The sequence below is a fragment of the Mastomys coucha genome, unplaced genomic scaffold (genome assembly GCF_008632895.1).
Source record: "Mastomys coucha isolate ucsf_1 unplaced genomic scaffold, UCSF_Mcou_1 pScaffold23, whole genome shotgun sequence".
Taxonomy (NCBI): Eukaryota; Metazoa; Chordata; class Mammalia; order Rodentia; family Muridae; genus Mastomys; species Mastomys coucha.
The window spans coordinates 12,297,471-12,320,382 of NW_022196906.1; the positions used below are offsets into that span (position 1 = coordinate 12,297,471).

Below are 22,912 nucleotides of genomic sequence, written 5' to 3' on the forward strand. Positions count from 1 at the left end.
AAAAAAAAAAAAAAAAAAAAGACATAGACTAACAGATTGGTTACATAAACAGGACCCAACATTTTGCTGCATACAGGAAACCCACCTCAGTGATAAAGACAGACAGTACCTCAGAATAAAAGGTTGGATAACAATTTTCCAAGCAAATGATCCCAAGAAACAAGCTCGAGTAGCCATTATAATACTGAATAAAATCAACTCTCAACAAAACAAAAAACTCAAAGAAAAGTTATCAAAAAAGATGAGGAAGGACACTTCATACTGGTCAAAGGAAAACTCTATCAAGATGAAATCTCAGTTCTTAACATCTATGCTCCAAATGCAAGGACACTCACATTCATAAAAGAAACTTTACTAAAGCTCAAAGCACACATTGCACCCCACAAAATAATAGTGGGAGACTTCAACACCCCACTCTCACCAATGGACAGATCATGGAAACACAAACTAAACAGAGACATAGTGAAACTAACAGAAGTTATGAACCAAATGGATCTAATAGATCTATAGAACACTATCCTAAGCAAAAGTATATACTTCTTCTCAGCACCTCACAGTACCGTCTCCAAAACAGACCATATAATTGGTCACAAAACAGGCCTCAACACATACAAGAAGATTGAAATAACCCCATACACCCTGTCAGATCACCACAGACTAAGGCTGTTCTAAAATACCAACAAAAACAACCGAAAGCACACATATACATGGAAGCTGAACAATGCTCTACTCAATGATAGCTTGGTCAAGGAAGATATAAAGAAAAATTAAAGGCTTTTTTAGAATTTAATGAAAATGATGACATATCATACCAAACTTATGGAACACAATAAAAGCAGCAGTAAGAGGAAAACTCGTAGCTCTAAGTGCCTCCAAAATGAACGTGAGGAGAACGCCCTCTATTAACAGCTTGACAGCACATCTGAAAGTTCTACAAAAAGAAGCAAATACACTGAAAAAGAGTAAATAGTAGGAAATAATCAAACTCAGGGCTGAAATCAACCAAGTAGAAACAAAAAGACCTATGCAAAGAATCAACAAAACCAGGAGCTGTTTTTTTTTTTTCTTCTTTTTCTTTTTTTGGTTTTTGAGACAGGGTTTCCCTGTATAGCCCTGGCTGTCCTGGAACTCACTTTGTAGACCAGTCTGACCTCAATCCACCTGCCTCTGTCTCTCAAGTGCTGGGATTAAAAGCATGAACCACCACTGCCCAGCCAGGAGCTGTTTCTTTGAGAAAATCAAGAAGATAGATAAACCTTTAGCCAGACTAACCAGAGGGTTCAGAGACAGTATCCAAATTAATAAAATGAGAAGTGAAAAGGGAGACACAACAATGAAATATATCTTAAAGTAATTATTCTGTTAGTTGAATACTAACAGTTGAAAATATTAAAATCGTGTTTTACAAACATCATGGAAATATTTTTGATAATTTTTCTCACTGTGCTTGAAATTAACATTTTCTTAATGTTTTAAGTTCGAACTTTTAGCTACTTTGAAAATTTTAAAATATACTTACTGATAAAATCATTTCTCTCCTAGAAACAATGATATCTTTTCAAGTAAAGTTATTGTTAGATAATGTACACAGATATATAATGCATTTTAAATACTCTCACTATATCAGGTGATATCATATAAGGGATTTTGAATATATTTCTTAATGATTCATTTTTAATATTTTATGCTCTTTTACCATGCTTATGCTCCAAAGAATATCTTGTATGCTTTCAAACAATTTAATATTCAACATTATATATAGGATCCTCAGCTAGGGATAGTATTGAATGTTCATTAATGATATTTTTAGGGTATAAAATGATATGAATATAAAGGTTGAACAGTTTTTTATGTACTATTTGAGTCTCAAAATACTCAATATTATTAATATGTTTTATGTATAAAATGCATTTAAATAATAAAAAAATTTAAGAAAAAAAGAAAAATCAGAGAGAGAGCAGGTAATTTTAGTCAAAACATTTAAATAGCCATTAGAATTTTCATCTTGATAATATATCCTCTGATGTTGGCACATTGTTTTAGGAGACATAAATTACAGTTACTATCTAAACTAAGCTCCATAATTATGTAGGGTACACTTTTGCAAATATACTTATCTAACCAAGAAGAGTTTGGAAATTTCAGAAGTCTAACATGAGAGCTTTAGTTTCAAAAGGAGACTAGTGGCTTTCCTTGAGACCTTGTCCTCTATGAAAAGTTTGGCTTGCGTTTGGGGCAATTTTCCTTTAGAAATGAGGAGAAAAGTATGCACCCATGTTGGGCTATGTTGATACATACTTGTAGGAGGTTCTTCTGGATGAGATTCATTATAACCTAGAAAATAAAAGACATGTAAGCGGAAGGTGAACAAAAAGGAAAGGATATAGCCTACTTTGTTCCACTTAGCAGTATACCACCCTTCTAAATATTACTGAACATTTATTCATGCTATAAGATCTTACTTAAATCATCCTAGAGAAGACTTTTCTGGCATTTCAACTATACCCATCTCTTTCTATATCTTAAATAGGTTGTTACAAAACATTTTCATACCTTACTTCTAAATAATACACATCAATATACACTGTCATTTCCCTTCTTTTCTACTATTACATATTCATCCAGAAAATACTTATTGAGACTTTATTATGTTTAGTATTCCATTTTAATTTGAAGTATATAGCACAGACAAACAAAGGTAAAAATATGAAAAAGTTTGTTCTCCACTGCGTTGCAGCATTTTCTCTGTCTAGTCATGTTATGGCAGTGACAGGCCTGTGATTGGACAGGAATAGAGAGGTGGAGCTAAAAGTTGATGAAGGAAAAAGGAGAGAGCAGGAAGGGGCAGAGATCTTCATCATGGAGGCAGAGGAAGATGATGATTCATACCCTGTGTGGTTATAACAACCAAATTAAGGTTTTTACAAGGTTAGGATAATTGGAATAAAACATTGTCTTTATCATTGAGCTCTGAAATTATTGTATTGGCATCTTGTAAATTGTGATCTTATGATTGTTTAAACCTGATTAGATAAGCCTTAAGAGTCATGCTTTACCAGGTACTAGGCACTAGATGAATGATTGTGGGGGTGTGTAAAGCATTGCATGTGAGCGAGATGATGCTGCTAGCTAGGAGAAAATAGCAAGAGCCCACCAGTACATAGTGTTGTGGCTGGATGGTATCAGCACTAGAATGTGGTCTGGTGGGAAAGAGAGTTTGAGGGGTGAATTCATTTTTAATATTTCCCATAGTACCACTGTAGTTCATATTAGGAAAAGGTACAGATGAAAGTTATTTTTTCTTTGCATTAGGCATAATGTATGATTTATGTAAATGTTGAGTATAAAATAGAGGATGTAAATTGTACACAAATCATTGTAAGTGAAACAGATCAGATATAAAAAGCAGCATGGAGTTGATGTCCATGGGAGGCCTTAACTTCTCTGAGATGAAAGGGAGAGGGGATGATGAAAGAGGTAAGGTAAGAGGGAAGAACTGGGAGGAGAGGGATGAGAGAAAGCACTGATTGGAATATAAAGTAAATTAATTAATTACTTAATGGAGAAAAATGAAAAGCAGTGTGTCACTATTTAGATCAGTGGAAACTCAGTGTAGGAACATGCAAGTCCTTTTTCAGGTCTGCTTCACTTTTTTAAATTCAGAGTAAAATTCAGAGTAAAATTCAGATACATGATATCTCCTTGCTTACTGCATAGGCTATTATTGTTAAAATGGCTTGGTAATTGACAGGACCTACATTCATCAAGCAAACTGACAATTGTCTGGATATATCTGCAAGTGAGTTTATATATCTGGTTATTAGGGTACAAAAACCAAGTTTAAATAAATGTGACTATCATAAACATTGGGATATATTCCTACATTCATCAAGAAGTAGGCTTAGCCGGGCGGTGGTGGCGCAAGCCTTTAATCCCAACACTTGGGAGGCAGAGGCAGGTGGATTTCTGAGTTTGAGGCCAGCCTGGTCTCCAGAGTGAGTTCCAGGACAGCCAGGGCTATACAGAGAAACCTTGTCTCGAAAAAAAAAAAAAAAAAAAAAAAAAAAAAAAAAAAAAAAAAAAAAGAAGTAGGCTTAAAGCTCAGCAAATGTATTAATATCCCTCTTTTTGCTGACTTTGTACACAATATGGCGTACCTCCTAACCAAGCTATTAGGTTGGTCTTCTTGAATTCTTGAAACAAGGTGCTAAGAACATAGAGTCAACTGTTCTAGATAGTACTATCAATAATACTGATAGATTTAGAAAAAAATAAAGGATCCCATAGGGACATCCCAGAGATCATGCTCACCATTGACATGTAGACTATCTTTGTCCAGTGTATAGTTGCCTAGTTGGCTGATTCCATAAGTAAGATGGCTCAGCTCTGAGTACAATCTCTGGGTGTCAATCCCAGAATTTGAAGCATCATGGTAATAGGTACAGATGGCTTCTACAGCAGTAGCTGTTCCATTTTTTTCAGGCCTAAAATGAGAAGACTATAGACTTTAGAAAGGTTGCAATGTAAATAAGAACCAACAATAAGAAGGAACAAGCAGAGGGCTACAATAATAGATTCTTGGAAAATGGACAGAAAGTGGACTCACCTCAGGGAACCCAGTCTGCAACTGGAGTTCAAAGAACCATTCTGGAGCAAGGGTTCAAGCTGAGAAGGAAAATAAGGGAAATAAAATTTGGATAGAGTGGATAGATGGTGTTATCAAACAGAAGCTGCTGGAATGAAGGTCTTACCAGGTGCTTCAGAACAGTCTCAGTGGAGTTGAACACAGATGAGCCATTGTTCATATGTGCTGAATATGCAAGATTGGAAATGGTGAAGCTGACAATCACAGTCTTCAAGTGGTGACCAACAGCTGAAAGAGATAAGAGGAGGTATCATTAACGGTTTATCTGGGATCACACTAGGATCCCATCCTTGTGTCTTAGCACATATGAATGTACTCACCCAAGACACATTAATATTTCATCTCCATGCCTTACCCATTTACCTTTCTGAATGTTCTTAACACTCTTTGTGAGTAATTCCTCATATCTTTTCTTAACCACACTATCCATCATGCTATATAGTATATCTCATGAGACTTGTATGGTCTATTGATCTTGCAATCCTTGTAGCTGTATGAGGCTGGGCAACTGTTTGAATTGCTACTATAATCATTGTGTCTGTAATGATGGATATGGCACTAAGTTCATCATAAACTTCTGTGTAGATCTCATACAGACATCAGGTGTTGAAGTTATGAGACAGAGGATCTTATAATGACATAAATAGGTCCTCTCATACCTGTTGTGGATTCTGTTTGCACATGTATTGTTGGAGAAGGCAGCATAATAGAGGCTGTTTCAGGATCTGTAGAAAGGAATACCAGGGATGAACAAATACCCATGTAGTTAGAGATGCACATGCAGCAGTAGTCCAAGGTATTAAAAAAACTTTTGTAGGTAGATAATAAACAAAAGAAATTAAAAATCAAAATGGCTGATGGTAGTGTTGAAAATTCTATTAGTGGAACGAACTCAGATAATGAGAATGGATAGGTGAAATGTCAACTCATAATTTAAGAAGTAGGAGGAAGAAAAGAAGGGGGACACATGAAATGAACATGATGAATGGTAGGGTGAGTGCACAAATGAATAGATGAGTTTTAGGGTAAGTATTTGAATGAATAGGTAGATGAATAGGTGGCTGGATATTGGTTAATGGGACGGATGGTAAATGGGTTGATGATTGAATGGTTCAATCATCATAAGTGATGAATGGTTGGATATATGCACATATAGTTAGGTAGATACACAAACAAATGAGAGAGAGAGAAAGGAAATGGATGCTAAACAGATCAATAGATAATTGAATGTAGGTAGGTAAATGGTTGGATGAATTCATACTATATGTGTGAATTTATATATACATGTATACACACACACACACACACACACACACACACACACATATATACTTATGGTGAGTGGGTGTACAGTAGGTTTGTATATGGTGGATAGACAAGTATCTAGGGGAGATAACAGATACTGGGTAGGATTGAGTGATTTATGTGTATGCATGTGTGTGTGTGTGTGTGTGTGTGTGTGTGTGTGTGTGTGTAAGTGGGAAATATCAAAGATACAAAGAACAACCTAGTAGATGGGGAGAAGTACAGAAGTGTGAATGGGTAGATGAGTTCCAGATGGACAAAGGGCTAAGAGGGTGAGTAGAAAGGGAGTGAAAGAAAAAATAAAGACATATAGTAGAATGAAAAGGAGAATGGATAATTGGTTAGATGAGTAGATGACTAAAAATGTGGTTCTGGAGGGAGAGTAACTAGTAAATTAAAGAATGAAAAACTGCAAAGACAGAGGAGTAGGATACTGAATGAGTGGACCATTTTTATCAAAATACTTAGTAGCCATCAGAATTTTCTACTTAACAATAAAGCCTCTACTACATTTATAATAGCATTTGGTTTTGGTGACATAAACTGCAGTCTCTGCATTAATTTATCTTAATAATTCCATAGGAAATTTCAAATTTTTTCTATTGATTCAGAGGATTGAAAAAAATTCAGAAATGCAACACTAGAGATTTTTCCAAAAGTAAGCCAACACTTCTGCCAACATTTCTGCATCTTCCTTCCACTGAGACCTTGGCCCTCTCAGAGGACTGGCTATGTTTAGGACAAGCCTCCTTTAAAAATGAAGAGAAAAACATGGACCAAGACCTAGGACAGGCTAAACTGATACATACTTGTGGTTGGTTCTTCTGTACCAGTTTCACTGTAACCTAGAAAAACAAAAACAACAACAACAAACCACATAAGGGAATTGTGATGTATAACACTTTGCATTAGTCCATGTGGAAGCATGTTGATGTGTATCAGTTGTGTAAGGACTGAATATCTACTGATATCATATGGTCTGACTTACCTGACATTAGGAAGCATTTCCTGGTGTTTCAAATGAATCTAATTCCCATTATGTGCTCCCCCCCCAGTGAGTGTATATGCCTTATTTCCACACATCACTTCCACCATATTTATATGTATCCATTTCAACAAACATCTTTTCCATTCTCTATATATTCATTTCACACATGTGAAGTTAGTATGTATCATACTGCATTGTCATTTGAAGAATAAAGAGCTGAACTAAGCATTCCATGCTTAAACTGGGACAAAGTGTCCAAATAACTTATTTGTTCTTATGTCAACCATGTCTGTATTAAAATGAATATTTGTAAAATGTTAACTATGCTGGCTGGTCTTACGTCAATTTGACACACAAACTAGAATTGTCTGAAAGGAGGGAACCACGATTGAAAAAATGCTTCTGTAAGTGGCAGAATCAACCTAGGATAGGCTAAGTCTAGCAGGTGGCCTTCTTGGAGGTGACTGCTTTTGCATGGTGTGCAGTGGGTGAGCTCTGGGAAGCAAAGTCCCAAAGAGACTTCATTTCAGGAATGGTTATTGCTGCTGATATGCTTTTCCTGTCATTATTAAATTAATGTAATAATCCCTGGGCATTAGCAACCCCCACATTGATAATATTTCCTACAGATTAACATAAAGATGAACTTTCATGAATTAATATTGTATAGAAGAATTAATGGTTTTATAGAATTCCTTTTTTAAGTTTTATTGCATTATGAGAAAAGTTACATGATTTCAATTTATCTGAATTTGTTAACATTTAAAAACATATTTTAAGTAAATAGAATTAAATCATTCTTGTTTTCCTTTTGTACCCCAACTCCTCCCAGAGACCCCCTTCAATACCTTCAATATCTTTTTTTGTCATATTCTTTAAATTTTATAAAATATTATAACAATAAAAATGAGTATTATAAAAGTTGTTTGATATAAAACAGCAATCAATTTAACAGTCTTATGTAGATGCTTGTCTATGGCAATACTGAAAATACATACGTTTTTCTCAATATAAATTTTAAATAACTCCAAAAATATTAACTGTATATTTCAAAATAATACATCACTACTAATATTTTCTTAAATGAACATAAATATATAAAGTGTTTTTGTTTGTTTGTTTGTTTGTTTGTTTTGTATGTAGTAGAGCTTAAAATCTTGGCTCTTACTGTGATAACTTGACACAAGAGTTACAAATGTCAAGCAAAGCATTTGGTCTTACTCTTTGTTGTTCTCTTACAAACTTCCTCCCAATTTAATTGTCTACATTTATTTTGCATATATAAATACTTTTAAAATATGTAAACCATAGTATAGCGTAAAAACATGAAATAAACAATATTACTAATAGAGAGGCTGAGATAGGAGAAGCAAGATCTCAATACCTTTATGTAGTACACAGCAAGACACTGTCATGAACAAACAAGCTGAAAGTGTATATGAATTGTATAATATTGGCCCTATTTCTCCAATTACCAAATTAGAGAGACCATTGGATGACAGTCAACAAATTTCTAATTCGTCATATTTTTTGATTTCAATCAATTAGGATATATCAGTAATAATTTTCATATTAAGATATTAAGAAAAAGTAATTGTTATTTCCTGTTGTTTTTCTTGTAAGAAGTGGATTTAGGTTTGTGTGAATTTGTTGAAAGATTACTTTCTTGTTTCTTCTAGGGTGTAGTTTTGCTCCTTATGTTGATGTTTTCCATCTATTATCCTTTGTAGGGCTGGATTTGTGGAAAGATATTGTGTAAATTTTGTTTTGTCATGGAATATCTTGTTTTCTCCATCTAAGGTAATTGAGAGTTTTGCTGGGTATAGTAGCCTGGGCTGGCATTTGTGTTCTTGTAGGGTCTGTACGACATCTGCCCAGGATCTTCTATCTTTCATAGTCTCTGGTGAGAAGTCTTGTGTAATTCTAATAAGCCTGCCTTTATATGTTACTTGACCTTTTTCCCTTACTGCTTTTAAAATTATTTCTTTGTTTAGTGCATTTGATGTTTTTATTATTATGTGACAAGAGGCATTTATTTTCTGGTCCAGTCTATTTGGAGTTCTGCAGGCTTCTTGTATGTTCATGGGCATCTCTTCTTTTAGGTTAGGGAAATTTTCTTCTATAATTTTGTTGAAGGTATTAACTGGCCCATTACCTTGAGAGTCTTCACTCTCTTCTATATTATCCTTAGGTTTGGTCTTCTCATTGCATCCTGGATTTCCTGGATGTTTGAGGTTAGGAGCTTTTTGCTTTTTTCATTTTCTTTGACTATTGTGTCAATGCTTTCTATGGTATCTTCTACCCCTGAGATTCTCTCTTCTATCTCTTGTATTCTGTTGGTGATGCTTGCATCTACGATTCCTGATTTCTTTCCTAGGTTTTCTACCTCCAGGGTTGTCTCTCTTTCTGATTTCTTTATTGTTTCTATTTCCATTTTTATATTCTTGGTGGTTTTGCTCATTTCTTTCACCTGTTTGATTGTGTTTTCCTGTAGTTCTTTAAAGGATTCCTCTTGAACGGCTTCTAGCTGTTTCCTTGTGTTCTCCGGTATTTCTTTGAGGGTGCTATTTATGTATTTCTTAAAGTTCTGTACCATCATTATGAGAAGTGATTTTATATCTGAATCTTGCCTTTCCAGTGAGATGGTATGTCCAGGAGTTGCAATGGTGGGAGTATTGGGTTCTAATGATGACAAGTAACCTTGGTCTGTGTTGCTTATATTCTTATGCTTGCCCTGCATCATCTGGATATCTCTAGTGCTACGTGCCCTTGCTAAATCTGACTGGAGCCTGTCCTTGCTGTGATCCTAGTTGTGTCAGAAGTTCTCAGCGTCAAGCTCTCTCTGTGATCCTGTGATTCTGGGATCCTGTGACCCTGGGCTTGTTAGAGCACCTGGGAGTGTAGCTTTCTCTGGGTGTTTTGGCAATGACTGCAGAGTTTGCACCCAAGGTGTGCTCAGAGCACCAGCCAGCCTAGACAGACCAGAAGCAACCTGAGTCACTGGGCTGGCAGATTTCCTATGTGCCTTAGTCCTGCTGGTGCCAGTAACTCCTGGTGTTGGGACAGATGTTGTGTCCTCCTCACTTCTGATCCTAGGCGTATTAGAGTGCCTGGGAGTGGAGCTTCCTCTGGGTGTTGTGGGACTGGCTGCAGAGCTTGTACACAAGGTCTGCTCAGGGCACCAGCTCATTCAGACTGGAAGAAACCTGAGCCACTCGGCTGGCAGAGTTCCTGTGTGCCTGGTCCTGCTGGTCTCAGTTACTCCCGGTGTTGGGACAGATATTGTGTCCTCCTCATCTCTGATCCTGGGCTAGAATTCTTGATTTGATCTTAGGAAGAAAGTCTTTTTTTTTTCTTTTTTTCTGAGACAGTGTTTCTTTGTGTAGCCCTGGCTGTCCTGGAATTCACTCTGTAGATCAGGCTGGCCTCAAACTGAGAAATCCACCTGCCTCTGCCTCCCAAGTACTGAGATTAAAGGTGTGTGCCACCAGTAAAGGAAGAAAGTCTTAAGAGATGGTTTTAGTTGTTTTAATAAAAAGATATAATAAAGTTAGAATCAAGAATAGAATGTGCCCACTCCTCATAATAGTAAGTAAAGGCTGCATAATAACAAATATAATGATCCTTCAAAATTACACTAAAAAAGAATTTAGGCTTCAGACAAATTTGTGTTTGAGGAAAAACATTCAGATCCAAGAATGAAGCCACAGGTATGCAGTATGACAAGGCAAGGCCATGAGAACTTATAATGATTGTAAAGAATGAAACACTGCTGTGAACTTAATATTAACATCCTTTTGTAACTCCCATTTTGCATAACATTTTACCTGTGAGGTAATTTTCAAAGAATTTTTGTCTATTAAAAGGCCAGAGAAAAGAAATAAAGATAGTGCAGTGTGGTATGATGGCTTGGGGGGGGGGGTCTTCCCCATCCACCATTCATCCATCCATCCATCCATCCATCCATCCATCCATCCATCCAAATGTATATATGTGTACGTCTTTTTGTTAATATTTACACATGTAGGTATATGTATATGTATATAAGCATGCATGAATACTTGTGGAATTGACTGAGACAAATGGCCAAGCCTGGCCAGAGTGTCAGTGTATGAATATATATAGATAGGCCAATGAAGTACTACTAGCTGTCTGGCCAGAAAGGGACCACAAGAAATAAATCTTTTACCCAATCCGCTGCTGCTAAGCAAAGCCATTGACTTTGGCACCAGTATAACTAAGAGTCAAAGAGAGTAAATATTAAGAGTAAGCAACCTTTTCATGCACAAAAACAAGTTTTGCCCCTTTTCACACCACCAACACCCACCCATTCAGCTACTTTCCAGAGAGGATCCAGACCTGGGCAGCCTCCTGGCACATAAGATTTGGCTATAAGGCATTTTCTTACTTAGTGATAAGTGAAAGAGGGCCCAGTCTATTGTGGGTGGTGCTATCCCTGCTCTTGGTTCTATAAGAGGCTGAGCAAGCCAAAGAAAGCAAACTAATAAATAGCACTGCTCCATGGACTCTGCATCAGCTCCTCTTTTTTAGGATCCTTCCATTTTGGAGTTTTTGTTCTGACTTCCTTTAGTGATGAACAGTGCTGTGGTCATGTAAGTTGAATAAGCCCTTCCTCCCCACCCTCCAACTTACTTTTTGATATTGATATTTCATCACAGCAATAGAACCATAACTAACTGAGTGAACAATATAGTAGTGAATTTAAAATGTGTACGTTATTAGAAAAATCTTACTTGAGTCCTTACAATAGCCAAGTGAAAGGACCAGATATAAACTTGAAACATTAGAACTCACAGTCAGATAAACTTATGTTAGATTGGGCATATTCTTTTACCTACCCATGTTTTAGTTTCTCTGTTAAAATGAGGGTAAACATGGTAAACAGTGGTGAATTCTGATTGTGACCAGACAAGACAATGAATCACCAAGGAGAGAAACCTAAAAGAATTTTTTATGGGGTTTTGGAGATTGTTTTAAATACACTACATAGCTCCACCCTAATTCCTGATAGTTCTGTCCTGTCGACATGGTTCTTGAACTGTAAAAGAAATAGAAAGCAGAACATCTGTTCCAACACTGGAAGTAACTGGGACCAGCCGGACCCAGCCATGCAGGAAATCTACCAGCCTAGAGGCATGGGTTGCTTCTGGTCTGTCTGGGCCTATGCCTTGAGCAGACCTTGGGTGCAAACTCTGCAGAGTCCCATAATACCCAGAGGAAGCTCTACTCCAAGGCAATCTAACAGGCCCAGGATCAGAGGTTCCCAGAATCACAGGATCACAGAGACAGCTTGACTCTGAGGAGTTCTGACACAACTAGAATCACAGGAAGGACAGGCCCCATTCGGATTTAGCCAGGGCAGGTAGCACTAGAGATAACCAGATGTTGGGAGGCAAGCATAAGAAAATAAGGAACAGAAACCAAGGTTACTTGGCATCATCAAAACCCAGTTCTCCCACCATAACAAGTCCTGTACACAGTGTCAGACCAAAAAAGCAAGATTCAGATATAAAATCACTTCTCATGATGATGATACAGGACTTTAAGAAGGACATAAATAACTCCCTTAAAGAATTACAGAAGAACACAGGTAGAAAAGACTCCCAACTTAAAGGGCCAAGTAAATATCTTCAATGAAATTATAGAAGAAAACTTCTCTAACCTAAAGAAAGAGATGCCCATGAACATACAAGAAGTCCATAGAACTCCAAATAGATTGGACCAGAAAAGAAATTATACCCATCATATAATAATCAAAATACCAAATGCACTAGACAAAGAAAGATTGTTAAAAGCAGTAAGGGAATCAGGTTAAGTAACATATAAAGCAGGCCTATCAGAATTACTCCAGACTTCTCACCAGAGACTATGAAAGGTACAAGATCTTGGGCAGATGTTATACAGACCCTAAGAGAACACAAATGTCAGCCCAGGCTACTATACCCAGCAAAACTCTCGATTACCATAAATGGAGAAATGAAGATATTCCATGACAAAACCAAATTTACACAATATCTTTCCATAAATTCAGCCATTCAAAGGACAATAGAGGGAAAAAACCAACATAAGCAGCAAAACTACACAATAGAAGAAGCAAGAAAATAATCTTTCAACAAACTCATACAAACATAATTCCACCTCTAACAACAAAAATAACAGGAAGTAACACTTACTTTTTCTTAATATTTCTTAATATGATCGATTGACATTCAAAAGTATAAGGAATTAGAAATTTATTGGCTATCATCTGGTGGTCTCTCTAATTTGGTAATTGGAGAAATAGGCCCAATATTGTACAATCCATATACACTTTCTGCTTGTTGTACCTGACAGTGTCTTGCTGTGTACCACATAATGGTCTTGGAATCAGGCTTCTCCTATCTCTCCCTCTCTATTAGTAGGTTTGTTTATTTGATGTTTTTACACTACACTATGGTTTTAAGAACAGCTTACATATTTCAAAATTATTTATACAGCCAAGAGAAATATAGACAATTAACCTGAGAGGTGGCTTGTAAGAGAACAACAAAGAGTGAGACTGAATGCTTTGCTTGATGCTTGTAATTATTGTATCAAGTTTGAAGAAGAGGACTTTATAAGTTACTCTTTCTCTGAGATGAATGCTTTTCAAAATCATCACAGCCAATGAACCAGATTCTTACTCTCATCTAATGTCTGTGCCACCCTCCAAGCAAAACATTGTTCACTGAAACAGTTGGTATATGAGTTCATGGATAGACCATCTTAATACACATACCATTTCTTAAATGAATGTAACCTGTTCTCTGTGGGCTGAGAATGAAGACAATCACTCAAGTCAAATAGTTTTGACCATAGCAGGAAATCTGAATCCAAAAATCATGCCTTCAATTTATTCCTTGGTGCAGCAGATCTGTCAACTCCTAGCTTAGCTACTATGGAGGTAAAATCTTTTAGTGATGTGAGGGGCATTAAAGTAAGCCATACTACAATGAACTCCAATGTTTTTATTTTGGGCTTGTTCCACAGTAAGAGCCAAGATTTTAAGCTCTACTAAATCAAAACAAGCAAACAAAAAGACTTCATCTGTTCATTTTAAAATTATGTTCATTTTTTGAAAAGCTAGTAGTGTTCATTTTATGTTTATTTTATAAAAACTAGTAGTGATGTATTATTTTAAAATATACAGTTAATATGTTTGAAGTTATTTAAAATTTATATTGAGAAAAATGTATGTATTTCCAGTATTGTTGTAGACAAGCATCTATATAAGGCTGTTCAATTGATTGTTGATTTGTATCAAACAACTTTTATAATACTTATTTTTTTGTTACAATATTTTATAAATTTTAAAGATCATGACAAAATTTAAAAAAAGTTATTGCAGGTATCAAAGGGGGATCTCTGGGAGGAGTTGGGGTACAAAAGGGAAAGAAGAATTTGATATAACTCTATTTACCTAAAATATGTTTTTAAATGTTAACAAATTGAGATAAATTGAAATTTTGTATATTTTCTTATCATAATACAATAAAACTTAAATCAATAAAAATTAAAAAGAAAAAGAAATAGAAAGCAAGATGATGACCTGTATTTATATCAATCTTCCTGACTTGGGACACAATGTAACCCGCTATATCCACTTCCCTGACATGCTATTTGTGGGTGCTTCTGAAATTTTTGAAAGAAGACTCTAAGAATATGAATACAACAAGTCTAGAAAGAGATCACTGACTTTGAAAGAGTAGAAAAATTAAGAAGGACTGAAGACATCCCAGAGAAAAACAGAGACTGCTCACCATTCACATAGAGACTATCTTTGTCCAATGTATAGTTGCCCAGTTGAGTGAATCCATGGGTCAGATGGCTCAGCTCTGAATACAGTTCCTGTGTGTGCAGCCCAGGATGTGCAGAGTCATGTTGGTAGGAGCAAATTATGTTCACACTAGTTGAGCTTTGATTCTTCTCAGGCCTAAAAATGATATGTAGAGACTCTAGGGATATCCTAATGTGGATAAGTGTCCCTAGGAAGGAGTAAACAGCAAAAAGATCAAAATACAAATGATACTTCCTGGAAAATTACAAGGAAATGGCCTCACCTTAGGGAGGTTAGTCTGCAGCTTGAGTTGAAGGAGATATTCTGGAACAAGGGTCTAAGCTATGGAGAAAAGAGAAAGAGAAAAAGCTGGATGAAGGATGCACATAAAATTTGTCCCACAAGTAGTTTTCAGAATGAGGGTCTCACCAGGTGCTGTAGGACACTCTCAGTAGAGTTAAACATGGCTGAGCTATCATTCATGTCTACTGAATATGGAAGATCAGAGATGGTAAAGTTGATTGTGAAGGTCTTCAGATGGTTCCCTTTAGCTACAGGGCGACAGAAAGATGTCTATAACAGTGTTTGACAGATACTACACTAGATTCTAATATTTATCAAGTTATGTCTCCCAGTATACCACCACCTGTCATTGTACACATCCATGTCAGAGCTGAATATTGTCTCTCCATGCCACACTAATTCCCTTTTCTGACTGTTCCTCACATGTGCTATCTCCTTCAACACAACACATTAGGTTATATCTTCTAATATCCAGGCTTTTAGCCTACATAACTCACTGTGTGTCCTGTCTAAATGGATTTTTGTATGATAATGACAGGAAACTACTTCTGAAATGAAAAACCCTGTAGGATATCACCAGTGTTCTTATAATCTATGGCTCCATTTAGAGTTTCAGGGTCAAGTTCATGTTTTTTGATTTAGCATTCAAGACTCTTTTAATGTGTTCTTTTATGATTTAATTTTAGTTTCTTATCAATTCTGGGTCTAACATTATTGTCCTCTTAGTTCTGGGGTTGACATGGAGAGTTATTACTGAGTGTTGAGCTTTATGCTTCAAGGAAAGTGAATTCCTCAAGTTTCTTACTCTTGATGGCCACCGAGCCCATAATGGAGTCTTCCTTCATGGCACCAAATCATGACAATTTACCTATTCTTTCTATTTATCATAGGAGATTCAGTTTAGATGGAGCTTCCTATATAAGGCCTCTACATTCACTTCTATTGGGTCAGGTGCCTCTTACTTCACAAGAATTCTTCAATAAATTTTCAAGGTCTGTTCATATCAGAAGGCTGGCAGCTGCATGAGGGCAGACATTTGATTAAAATGCTGATCTAACTTTTGTGATTGTAACAATAATCCTGACACTCGATATTTGTATCCTAGGTTGTGATTCATGTAAGTCAGATGGTGGAAGTATGGAGCAGCACTTCACAAAGTATAGGAAAAGGCTTCTTCAAATACCTGTGGTGGATTCTGGCTGCACAGATGTCAGTGTAAAAGGAAGGATGGTGGTGCTTGGCTCAGGAGCTGTGGAAAAAGCAGCCATGAGTAATAAATAGACAGAGCCCCAATAGAGTCAAGGGAAAATCTTATAGTAGTGGTTCAAGCCAGACCAACAAACAATTCACAAGTAGTCTATAAGTCAGAGTGATTATGTGAGTGGAGGGATAACTATATCTATGAATGAAATTTGTTTAAGGCAATGGAGATTGTGAGTAGTCATTACTTTGAAGCCAGAAAAGGAAGTGATAAATTGATGATAAATGCTCCAAACATATTTCAAAGTGAATATAATATTAGAAATGGGAAGCAGCAAAAATAAGTGAATGGATATAATTCACTTATATATGAATTGGGTATATAAATGGGTGAGTGGGTACATAGATGGCTAAATAGATTAAATTCAGAATGAAATGGATGGATGGGTGAATGGAGAAGAATGACAGGATATGTGGGTAGGTAGATGTAGGGATAGATGCATGGATATGTGTGTAAATTGTTGGATAGACACTCAGGGAAAGAAAGCACAACATTCAGGTAAATGAATTAAAAATAAACAGATAGGTATTATTCTCATATACATATATATATACATATATATATATACATATATACATATATATATATATATGTATATGAGAATAATAAATGGGTGTTTAGATGGATTAACCTATTTTTAAAATGGTAGGCAGGTAGGAGCGTGGATGGATGTGTGCCTATGTTGCTAAGTGTATGGACACATAGGTTAAAGAATATATGAAGTAAATGACAAATGAACAAGGAAAGAGTATTATTGTGGATGCATTCATGATCACAGAGAGAAGGAGGAAAGTGTGAGCACACGCAAAAAAGAGGAAGAATAAAAATGAAAATTAAATAACAGATTTAACAGGAAATTAGTAGATTGGTTGCAAATTAGATGTCATAGGATTAATTATAAAAATAGAAGAATGATTGTATAAAAGGGTAGGTGATTGGGTTATGGAATGAAAGTGTAATATTTTAGTAAAACAATCTATATAGCAATCATAGTCAATAACTTGACAATGAAGTCCCTCCTAAGACTGTAATAGGCTGGGTTATAATGGACATAAACTAAAGAATTGATACTTAAATTACAGTCCTCATTTCTCATCAAGGAAACTTCTTTTTGTAATAGACAGAGAACATTACAGGAAACCACAACCAATCAAAATGTACAGTGGTGAAGCTCAGTACTAATGACAATGGACACACCTAAAAGACAACTTCTACAGCCTAGGCTCTAGAAACATTGCAGAAGAGTTAGGGGAAAGTTTGTAAGAGTCAGATAATTAGGGAGTGTGATATGAGACTTTCTATTCCATCAATGCCAGAAGCTACATCCACATACATGACTATATAGACATGAGCTATACCATGACAACAAAAATAGACATGCCACAGAGGATGAGGAAAATCCTATGAGGCCTCAATCCTACACAAAGGACTATAGACAAAAGAAATGATGAGAGTAAGAGAAATAGTCTTTCCCAGGGATGAGCATACCATTTGTTTATCCAGTATAAAACAGTTCTGAAAATACAGATACAAGTAACAGTATAAAGACTGAGCAAGTTATGTTTAGGAATCAATATGTACATATATAAACATATATTCAAATAACATCAATTAATGAAAAAGAAGCCATGAATTTGAACAAGAGCAAAGGAGATTTATAGAGGGAGGAAAGGGAAGGGAAAATGTAATTATCTCAAAAATAAAAGAAAAATTTGCTATCTGGTATGATACCTTTTATACATAACATTACCATATTCAACTTTCTTTCTCCAAACTGAAGCAATATGGGGGACTCAGAAATCTAAGGCTCATCTTTCTGTTACTAAGACCTTGACTCCCTCCATATAGGAGACTGGATTGTGTTTAGGTAAGCTTCCTTTGTAAATGAGGAGGACAGGTTGGACCAAGGCCAAATTAGCATGATTTGATACTTACTTGTAGTAAGTATGTCTGGACCAAGAATGTGATAACCTAAAAAAACAAAAGTCAAGCATAAGTGCAAGGTGCAGAATGATCTCATACATCATGCTGTCATCCATGTGGGAAATGGATATACAGAGTTTTTTTTTTTTTTTTTTTTTTTTTTTTTTTTGAGTACTTATTAAGTATCTACTAATGTTCTGGGATTTTAGTTAGGTATTATCATGAGGAAGAACTTCCTGATACTTCTTCCAGATCTAACTCTTCCCTACCAGCTCTCTAGAATGTTCCCAGAAAGAGCCTCTCTTAAGATTCATGTTTATGAATCTCCAAGATATAATCTATCTATATATCTGTCTGTCTGTCTGTCTGTCTGTCTGTCTGTCTGTCTGTCTGTCTGTCTGTTTGTCAGTCTGTCTGCCTGCCTGCCTGTCTGCCTGCCTGTCTGTCTGCCTGCCTGTCTGTCTGTCTACCTATCTGTGCTTATGTGTGTATAGATAGATACACACATACATATATATGTATATATGAGGAATAAATATATTATTTATGTAACTTTATTTGCTATTTGTCTTATCCATTTAAATTTGAAGACTTATTGTACTGAATAAAATATGTTGTGATTCACTATAGGTAACATTTGGGTAAGATGCAAATGAAACTATTTAATTTATGGTGTCAGGAATAAGGTCTGTCTTTCAGTAGATTCTTAGTAAATCCTGACTGGACAACAAAATTAGGCACATAAATTGTGAATTTTAAATAGGGAAGCCATACATATGTCCCTTCAATGGCCAAAAGAAAAAGATGGGATATAAATTTAGGACAACAAGTCTCAGATCAGCTGTAAACATCCTTTCCCCTAAGTTTATGTTGTCCTCTTTCATGCCTGGTACTTTAAGTTCTTTGTTAAAGGAAGTTTTGAAGGTCTAAGATATTGTGCACACCTCATGAGTTGTAGTGGTTACTATGAATGGTCAATTTGATAATTTAGTATAACCAAAGAGACAAACTCTGAGGGTGATGGTGAGGGAATTCATAGATTGGATTAATCTATGAGAGATGATATCCCCTAACTCTGGGCAGCACTGTCCTATGTCCCAGATTTCCAGATGGATGACTAGTTAATGAGCTGAAGACTAGCATATAGGTCACTCTCCTCCATGATATTTTCCACAATGTGATAGACTATCTTACCCGCTATGTTTTTTGTGTGTGCTTATTCAGTAATTTGAACCAAAACCAAGAATGTGAAAAAAGTTGGCTTACACAAAGACCACATGTGGGTGTACAAAGAAAATAAAGGATGTCTAAGGACACCAAATGGCAAAGCACAGACCATGCTCACCATTCACATAGAGGCTATGCTCCTCCAGTGTGTAGTTTCCCAGCTGGGTGACTCCATGGCTCAGATGGCTCAATTCTGAGTACAGACCCTGTGTGTCCATTCCAGGATGTGCAGGATCATGCTGGTAGGTGCAGGTGGTAACCACACCTGTGAACATTCCATTCTTCTCAGGCCTTAAAAGGAAAGGTATAGAGATTCAACAAAGGTCCTAATGTAGATGGAAATCACAAGGAAGAAAAAGTGGTAGAAGATCAAAAGAAGAGATAATTATTCTTGGTCAATTATATGAAATTGGAATCACCTGAGGGAGGTCAGTCTGCAACTTGAGTTGAAGGAATCATTTTTGAACAAGGGTCCAAGCTATGGATGAAAAAGGAGAAAGAGACTAAGCATTTCAATGGAGAATGAAGATGAACTCAATTTCAGCAGGGAAGTAGGCTCAGGATAAGGCTCTCACCAGGTGTTGTAGGACATTCTCAGTAGAGTTGAACATGGCTGAGCCACTGATCATGTCTACTGAATATGGGAGATTGGAGATGGTGAAGTTGATTGTGAAGGTTTCCAGCTTGTGCCACATAACTGGAGGATGACAAGAGAGTACATTCCTACAACTGAGTATTTACTTGGGACAAGATTGGAATATTGTTCTGAGCAGATCATGTGCTCTGTGATATGGTCTGTTATTACCTTCTAGCATTTACATGGGTGCTGGGTCTTCATGTTTGTGTGCCAGATACTTTACCCACTGATTTGTCTACCTATGCTAAGCAGAAGCTTCTTAATTAAGCACTGATACTCCTTTAAATCTGTTTTTTTTTATGACCTTCAGCCTTTGTTGACTATCATTTCTATGATGAGCCTTATTCTTCACACAAACTAATGTCTAATCAACTATCTGCATGCACATACTGTTTCTGACAGTAGTCAATGCCGAGTTAATTTCCCTTCCATCCACACTTCATTCTTACTCACTCAGTGTATAGCAGTACAGGGGGAATTTTCTCCATTAATGCTTTCTCTCAATTATGCCAGGTGAATCTCCCTCTCAAACCCCTTCATTGTATTGTAAACATCTGTCTACCTCACAAGCATGCTGGCTGCATGATATCAGGTATCTAACTCAATTGATACTCTGATCTTTGTGCTTATAGTGATGTACCTGACACTGGGCTTTTCACATCTTAAGCTTCCTAGCTCTTATGTGATAATTGTTGGAGTAGTGGGACAAAGGGTTCTTATCAAGTAAAAGTAAAAGGGTTTCTCAGATACCTGTGGTGGACTCTGGCTGCAGAGATGTTGTTGGGGAGGGCAAGATAGTGGTGGCTGGCTCTGGAGCTGTGGAAAAGGCATAGTGTCAGGCATGGACAGAGCTCTCTGACATGGCAACTCTAACAGCATTGGTTCAAGTCAGACCAACAAAATAAAATCATGTGAGCAGAAGATTAAGAAAAAGCTATAAATTAAATGAATAAAATAGTGAGAGTGGTAAAAGGAAAGAGCCTTATCAAAGAAGACAGATGAATGTAAATGCAGATCTAAAAAAGGTGATTGTAAAGAAGAATATAAATGATAGATCAAAGCAGAATTCAACAAGAATCAAATCAGAGTCTGAAGAGGTGAAGCAAAACAGAAAGAAAGAAGTGCAAGTAAATGAAGTAGCATGATCATAGGCAGATAACTAGACAGATGCAGGGTGTGAACATGTGATGGGAAAGAAGATGGATGAATATACAGATAGGAAGATGGATGGTTAGGTTGTTCACAGGGTGGCTGGAGAAGCACATAGATGTATAATAAAAGGAATACAGGGGAAATGAGTGTCAAACAATATTTGGACAAAAGATGTATAGTTTATGGGAGAATGGATTGACAAATACATGGGTAGGTGAACAGGTGTATGCATGTGTGTGTGTGTGTATGTCTGTGTGTCTCTCTGTGTGTTTGCAAGTATACAGATGAATGTGAAAATGTATGGGTTGATGGGCAAATGTATAGAGCAAATGAAATTTAAAAAATAAGGGCCAGGAGAAATGGATGGATAAGTGGATGTCTGGATATAGAAAACAACAGAAAGGATGAAAAGATTATAAGAGGATGAACAATAAAATGTGTAGATGAATGAATGGATGGATGAGTCAATGGAAATGTATCAGAAAAGAGGAATGACTAGAGAAAATGAAAGGGTAGGTAGTTGGAAAGATATATGAACAGGTTACTGATTTTAAAAAGGCATTTTTAAAAAATCTCAAATGACTTAAGTAGTAATCATAATTTAGAACCTAAGAATGAAGTCCCTACTGGTGTCACAGTAGCATTTGTTAATGGGAGAGATAGACAACACAGTCACATCTGACTTCTGCCCTTTAACTCTTGTTTAAATTTCTTAATTTAATCTAAAGGGCGTGAACAATTCAGAAATATAGTGCTAGATATGAAGGTCTAAAAAGGAGTCCAAGGATTCAACATTATTCATCTACTAATACTTTAGCCTCTCTTGGGAGTCTGGTTTATTCTGAAGCATGTTTTGTGTGTGTGTGAACAAGGAGACATACATTGACCAAAATGCTTAGTGATACAGACACATACTTGTAGGAGGTACATCTGGACCAGGTTCATTGTAGCCTAGGAAACAAAAGTCATACGTAAGTGAAAGGGCAAAGTGGTCCCATACATTTTGCCATGGTCCATGTGGGAACCACAGTTTGACATCCCTTGTATATACTTACTGAGTATGTACTTATGTGACAATCTGAGTAATATGTCATATGAACAATTTCTTGTTATTTCAATTAGACCTCACTCTTAAAAAATTACTGAATAGCATGAGTCCAATAAGAGGTTTATGCTTTTATACCCACCACATGTATGCAGTTATCCATACCATTGTGTTCCCTTTGTTTTCCATCTACTTAATGTAGTTATTGTTTACTGAACACTTACTATGTGTAGTGCCCTATTTCCAAATAAAACATATATTAATGAACAAATCAATATGCAGTGCAGTTTACTTTGGGACAAGGTTCAAATGTTCCTGGTGCTGGGGATAAGATCTTGTTTATAGTAGATTTTTGTAAATGTTGACTGGACAACAACAGAGTGATGCATTTAAATAGTGCAATTGAGAAGCTAGATCTCAAGTATTTTTCAAGTTTTGTTCATAGCAGCCTTATAATAGCCAGAACCTGGAAACAACCCAGGTGTCCCTCAACAGAGGAGTGGATACAGAAATTGTGGTACATCTATACAATGGAGTAATATTCAGCTCTTAAAAACAATAAATTTATGAAATTCTTAGGTAAATGGATGGATCTGGAGAATATCATCCT

At 36.3% G+C, this 22,912-nt stretch overlaps 1 protein-coding gene across 1 annotated transcript in view; it reads right to left on the reverse strand.

Annotated features, from left to right (window-relative positions):
* Muc16 (mucin 16, cell surface associated) overlaps window positions 1-22,912 on the reverse strand; it is a 183,222-nt gene that overhangs the window by 27,738 nt on the left and 132,572 nt on the right. The window contains exons 54-69 of the mRNA XM_031344149.1: window positions 22,173-22,208; window positions 20,856-20,921; window positions 20,044-20,165; window positions 19,888-19,946; window positions 19,587-19,759; window positions 18,254-18,289; window positions 16,241-16,306; window positions 15,184-15,305; window positions 15,038-15,096; window positions 14,738-14,910; window positions 6,760-6,795; window positions 5,305-5,370; window positions 4,752-4,873; window positions 4,607-4,665; window positions 4,312-4,484; window positions 2,299-2,334 (exon numbers count right to left, since the gene is read on the reverse strand). Coding sequence (XP_031200009.1) covers window positions 2,299-2,334; window positions 4,312-4,484; window positions 4,607-4,665; window positions 4,752-4,873; window positions 5,305-5,370; window positions 6,760-6,795; window positions 14,738-14,910; window positions 15,038-15,096; window positions 15,184-15,305; window positions 16,241-16,306; window positions 18,254-18,289; window positions 19,587-19,759; window positions 19,888-19,946; window positions 20,044-20,165; window positions 20,856-20,921; window positions 22,173-22,208 — 1,404 coding nt within the window. The remainder of the gene's footprint in view (window positions 1-2,298; window positions 2,335-4,311; window positions 4,485-4,606; window positions 4,666-4,751; window positions 4,874-5,304; window positions 5,371-6,759; window positions 6,796-14,737; window positions 14,911-15,037; window positions 15,097-15,183; window positions 15,306-16,240; window positions 16,307-18,253; window positions 18,290-19,586; window positions 19,760-19,887; window positions 19,947-20,043; window positions 20,166-20,855; window positions 20,922-22,172; window positions 22,209-22,912) is intronic.